Source organism: Coenobita brevimanus, chromosome 47, assembly GCF_032717465.1.
Source record: "Coenobita brevimanus isolate Jiangsu-jjx chromosome 47, ASM3271746v2, whole genome shotgun sequence".
In the NCBI taxonomy this organism is placed as follows: domain Eukaryota; kingdom Metazoa; phylum Arthropoda; class Malacostraca; order Decapoda; family Coenobitidae; genus Coenobita; species Coenobita brevimanus.
The window spans coordinates 34,377,971-34,384,263 of NC_137000.1; the positions used below are offsets into that span (position 1 = coordinate 34,377,971).

Consider the following 6,293-nt stretch of genomic DNA (forward strand, 5'->3'; position numbering starts at 1 on the left):
CACATCTAATACCTCATTCTCTGGTTCCTTTTCATTTATTTCATGCTTTATTCCATTATTGGTGTGAATAGGGCCTTAAATAGGTGTTATGCATGTCCGATAGGGAGTTATTTAGGTGGCTTTCAAAGTTAGTCTGGGTTAGGGTCCATAAGTACCAGTCCAGGAGTCAGGGGCCTACTATCACTATCTGGATGAGCTCTCTTTCTGGACATGCCTTTGGCTCTATTACATCAAATAGTGGAGGGATTACTTTTATATATATATATATTTTCCATATATACCGGCATGTAAGTCAACTTTTTAAACATTAAAGAATCTCTCAAAAGCTAGAGGTTGACTAACAGGCAAAGCATAAAGTTGTCGATGCATGGCCGAGACAAAAATAAGGTTGTGGCATATACTGAAGGAGGGAAGTGACACTGCCAGCAGGCCTATGGGCATACAGTAGCCTACTAATTCAATCATGCTAGTCTTGTACCACAACTTTTTTGACAGCTCCAAGTTTTATATACAGTTCTATTTGTTACCTGGTTAAGTTTTGCAACCAAGACAGCGATTAAAAAAAACAAGACATGGTTACTGGTAATTACCGGTATTTACAACTGAAATATGAGGAGTATCCTGTACCGTGCATCCATCCACAAGCATAACAAACACCAACTGGGTAACGGCTGTTTGAGGTGGTGAATGTGACATGCTATTATCACAGGCTTACCATGGATAGAGAGGCTACTCATTTTGAACATTTTTTCTAAGGTGATCGGTTGCACATTCCATCTATAACAGTCACATAATGAAAATTCTAACCTAATAACTGAAAATTGTATATTTTTGCTAACAAATATAACATAGAAAGAAAGAGTTGTGGAAATTACCGGTATGGAAACTACGATTGTGAAGTCCAACGTGGACAGTTGATGGAAATGCAATAACAAGTTCAAAATTACAAACTTGCCTGTGTCTGCTGGTCACACAGTTACCAATGATCACTTTGCCACTTGTGCACCCTGCAGCACTTCATTGGAGCCATACATAACACATAAAAATTCTTGACAGTCAGATGGAACTGGTGCTGCCTTATTTTGGGGGTTGAATAATCTGACAAATATAGGCCTTAACCTGAAATACATCTCAGAATTTTAGAGGTCAGATTATAAGTTGGATCACCTTATACACTGACATAATCAGTATTTAAGCAGGCCCTCCCCATAACAGACTACTGGGGGAAACCAGATCCAATATATAGGTATACCCCAGTTTAACGATGCAATTGGTAAAGTAAAAGCACATCATTAGGTGAGGTATTGTATCTTGGGGTAGATTTAACATGTAAAGTATAGGGATGCATTTTTGAGCTTTGGATTTCTCCCTCAGCCAAGTCCTAAACCCCCCTGAATGAGTCCAAAAACAAGTTTAAAGCCAATCCAAATGTCCTGACAGCTGTAAAAGAAGCTAACCTAAGTCTAACACCTGTAAGTAACTCACTAAAACCAACAAATAAAATCTGTAAATCGTCAAATATAAGTCTGAAAAAAATCAAGCTTAGTAAACTGTATCCCAAAATGACAATGTTCATTGCACCTATGGTTAAAACACATCAGTCGAAGTCTAAAAACAGTTTATAAATCAATCTAAACACACAATTTTAGTCTGAAATGTTATCAAAATCGGTAAAAAAAAAAAAAAAAAAAAAAAAAACGAACTGGGGTTTGGCCTTTGTTAGGCGGGGTATGGTGGTATTTCTATCCCCATCGTGAAGCAGGAGTATTGCATCTAGGGATATCGTATATTGAGGTATACCTGTAGCTGAAATTCCCTGAGGTACGGTAGGATTTCAGGCACATGTTTGAAAAATAAATGAGTACAAAGCTTAGTCTAGTACTAAAAATTAAAACTATACCCACTTGACACTAACATTGCCCATAATTTCACCTTTTTTGCAGTTTATTTCACATCCTTGTTGGATTAAAAAGGGTAGGAAGTACGTGTTCTGACCCGTTGGGCCCATGTAACGGACATTGTTTGTTATAACTGATGGAAGTCCAATGGCTTTGTAGTGTCCATTAAATCCAATATCTTATCTGTTGTGGTACATTGAAGTGAGGGTCTGTTCTCTCTTTCTCTCTCTCTCTCTCTGTCTCTCTCTATATGGCCTACCCGGGTTTAGCGATGTAATTGGTTAGGAAAAACCCCATCGTTAGGCGGGGTATCGTATATCAGGGTACTTTTAACGTGTAAAGTAATGTGGAGCGTTTACCAGCCTTGGGTTTCCCCTCTGACCAAGCCCAAAACCCACCCAGATGAGCCCAAAAACAAGTTTTATGGCAATCTAAATGGCCTAACAGCTGTCAAGGAAGCTAACCTAAGCCTAACAACTGTAAATAACTCACTAAAACCAACAAATAAAATCTGAAAATCATCAAATGTAAGTCTGGAAAAAATCAAGCTCAGTAAACTGTACCCCAAAATGATAATGTTCACCCCACCTGTGGCTAAAAAACATTAATCTAAATCTAAAAACAGTTTATAAATCAACCTAAACACTCAATTTTAGTCTAAGATATCATCAAAATTGGTTAAAAAAAATCAAAACCCATCGTTAAACCAGGGTTTGGCCATCGTTAGACTGAGTATGGTGGTATTTCTACCCCCATTGTTAAGCCAGGGTATTTCATCTAGGGGTATCATATCGAGGTATTACTGTGTATACAGGTATATATATATATATATATATATGGAGCCTCTGTGGTACAGTGATAAAGTGTGCATTTTCATACACTGAAGAACGAGGGTTCGTGCCCCGCCAAGGTAATAAACTTTGGGAGCATTCTTCTGGCCACGTACTGCTTGGCGGACATAAGGGGTGCTGTGGCTGAACCTGTGTCGCATACTATAAAGTAAGCTTGCACCCAGTCAGCTTGTGTGGGCCGATTACACTTGGTTCACGGACTACACACACATCCAAAGCCACTCCAACACTACAGTTACACTTACAAGCACTTCTCACCCTACATACAATCTCTACCAAACAGCCTAAGCCACTTGGTAGAGATACATTGGCTGTATTGTCCCGCCTTCGGTCAGGATAGGCCAGTCCTGCAGTGGACACTGAAATGGCTGATGAGATGATATATATATATATATATATATATATATATATATATACAGGTATATATATATATATATACATACGGGCATACCTGGGTTTAACTATCTAATTGGTCAGGTAAAACCCCATCTTTAGGCGGGATATGGTATATCAAGGCACTTTTAACGTGTATTTCAATGTGGACCATTTAGCAGCCTTGGGTTTCACCCCAAACCAAGTCCAAATCCCACCCAGATGAGCCCAGAACAGGTTTAAGAGCAGTCTGAATGACATAGCAGATGTCAAGGAAGCTAACCCAAGCCTAACACTTGTAAATAACTCACTGAAAGCAACAAATAAAACCTGAAAATCATAAGGAATAGGTTAGCAAATATCAAACACCTCTCATCACTTACTTCTTGTAAGTCCATGTCCAGTCCTGGTCATCATCCTTGCTATCCCCCCCGAGGCTAGGGGACATGTGGTGCTCCCCAACACTCAGTCCTCCTCCTCAAAGCCCTCAAACCCTATCTCCAGGGGAGGGTCAGAGGGGGTTGGCGATGGAGTGCGATGCGATGACTCAGGTGGAGGCGATGGAGTGCGATGCAATGACTCAGGTGGAGGCGATGGGGTGTGATGCACTGGCTCAGGCGGTGGTGATGAGGTGCGATACGATGGCTCTGGGGGTGGCGATGGAGTGCGATGCGATGATAGAGGAGGTGGTGTGGGAGACAGCTGCGATGTCTGGTGGGGTGGCGAGGGAGACCGCTGCGATGAATGATGAGGTAGCGATGGAGTCAGTTGCGGTGGCTCTCATCATGGCGAGGGAGACAGAGACAGTGGCTGAATTGGTGTGAGAGATGGAGGGTGGGACGAGGAAGGCAGCGATGGAGTAGCAGAGTGCCTTTATGGAGACACAGGTGACACGGGAGACGGCGATCGGCTGGTGGTTAGGTCCAGCACAACAGGCCGAGCATGTCCTTGGCAGGAAGTGCCCCTCGGTGTTTTTCTGCTGGTTGAAGGTTGGGGAGATGCTCTGCTGGTTGAAAGCTGGGGAGATGCTCTTCTTGTCGAGGGCTGGGGAGATCCTGTGCGACTTGCTGGCCTGGTGGGGGCCTGCATCAAGAAGGCTGTGATCGTTGTCTACCTGGCCGCCCTCTTCTTCTCCTCCAGCATCGTCCTGTACACTTTCATACCTTTCTCAAGTTGATTAACTGTGTCCCTCCTTCATCCTGGGAGGGAGTCGTCTGTTTTCATGAGGTCTGTAATCTCATCCAGCTTCATTATCATCTCCTTCAGGATCTTGATGTTGAGAGCTTGGACCTCAGGCACAACCTCCTCCTCCTCTGCCCTCTGGTGTGCCCGCTCGATCTCCATATTGAGGAACTCCTCATTGCTGAGCCCCTCCCTGTGGCTCTCAAGACTCCTCCACGTCATCCTTGTCGACCTCCCTGAAGCCCACCTTGTGTGACAACTCGACAATGTCCTGCCGCACATGCTAGACAGGCGGAGGTTGCATGCCCTCGGGGAAGCCGGTGAAGGAGTGCACACACTCTGGCCACAGCTTCTGCCACACACCATTCATTGTTGCCTGGCTCACCTCGTCCCATGCCTCTATTATATTCTCCAGGGTGTGACTTATGTTGTACCCTCTCCAGAACTGCTGTACAGTTGTTCTGTCATCACTGTCGCAGGCCCTTACCAACTACTTCATCGTGCGGCGGAGGTAGTAGGCCTTAAAGGCAGCAATCACCCCTTGGACCATTGGCTGCAATGAAGACATGGCATTGGGGGGTAGGAACACCACCTCAATATGGGTGGCCCATTCCTTCATTGCGGGCGGGTGTCTAGGCACGTTATCTACCACCAGGAGAAATCTGTTTGCCAGATTTTCACGAGACACATACCTCTTCAGCACACAAGAGAGGTATGAGTGAAAATATGACAAACAGATATCTGAAGTCAACCAAGCCTTCTTGTTCGACTTCCAGATAACCCCAAGGTTCTCCTTAACATACCACACCAGGGCCCTGGGGTTCTCTGAGTGGTAGACTAGGAGCGGCTTCAACGTGAGGTCACCCTCGGTGTTGCCCCACAGCAGCAGTGGCAGCTGGTCCTTTGAGGGCTTGAATCCTGGCGTAGACCTTTCCTCTATTTGCAAGATATGTCTTGGAGGACATTCTCTTCCAAAAGAGCCCAGTCTCGTCAAAATTCAACACCTGCTTCACACTATAGCCACCCTCCGCGATGATGTGTTTCAGTTCATCAGGAAACGCTGCTGCCGCCATCATATCTGCACTCGCCGCCTCACCGTACATCTTCACATGGTGGAGATTTGCCCGCCTCTTAAACCTGTCAGACTACCCATGGCTAGCCTTAAAGGTCTCACTTTCATCAAGCTCACGCCTTACCTTGAGCTCGTCCCAGAGCGAGAGAGCCTTAGTGCAAATCATAGCCTGGCTCATGGGTGCATTGAACCGGTTCTGATCTTCCACCCACGTGCAGGGCATCCGCTCCAGCTCCTCCATTGCAGGCTCTTGCTGGCAGGTGATACGGGAGGTGGATAAGGTTGCAACCTCCCCAGCAGCAGCCTTAATGGCCTCCTTCCTCTTGATGGTGGTGTAGACAGTCAACTGGGTCAGGTGGAGAGCCGAGGCGATAGAGCACACACTTTCGCTTTTGTCATGCCGCGTAAGGATGTCCAATTTCACCTCCAGTGACAGTCTTTTGGACACGCTTTCTGGGAACATCACAAGCACCACTACTAGCAGGATGTGTACCACTACTAGCCCCACCATGTGCAGCACCCTTACCAGACATCTGTCCATCTATCTATCTATTGCCAGACGCCTCAATCCTGTTTGGGGTGGCCACAAACAAATCGCCTCCAAGTCGCCCTGTCCCCCGCCATTTCACTCCCCTGCTCCCAGCTCACACCCCCCTCTCTCATATACCTCTCCACCCCATCCCTCCATCTCATCCTCGGCCTCCCCCTCCCTCTTTCCCCCTCCACCTCACTCACATACACTCTCTTCGTCAGTCTTTCACCCTCCATCCTCTCCACATGGCCAAACCACCTCAGTGTGTTCCTCATAACGCTTCCTATCACATCCACATCAACACCATAATGCTCCTTTATATCCTCATTCGTCAGCCTGTCTCTCCATGTGACTCCACAGGCTCCTCTTAAATAACTCATTTCCAC

At 45.6% G+C, this 6,293-nt stretch overlaps 1 protein-coding gene across 1 annotated transcript; it reads right to left on the bottom strand.

The window, feature by feature from the left end:
• Positions 1–5,448: 5,448 nt before the first annotated feature.
• Positions 5,449–5,886, bottom strand: LOC145399144 (putative CENPB DNA-binding domain-containing protein 1). Its single transcript, XM_080271881.1, has one exon. The coding sequence runs from the start codon at positions 5,884–5,886 to the stop codon at positions 5,449–5,451; it is 438 nt and encodes a 145-aa protein (XP_080128007.1).
• Between the last annotated feature and the right edge of the window lie 407 nt (positions 5,887–6,293).

Coding starts and splice junctions, on each gene's coding strand:
- LOC145399144 (XM_080271881.1), bottom strand. CDS start 5,886: ATGGTGGGGCTAGTAGTGGTACACATCCTGCTAGTAGTGGTGCTTGTG.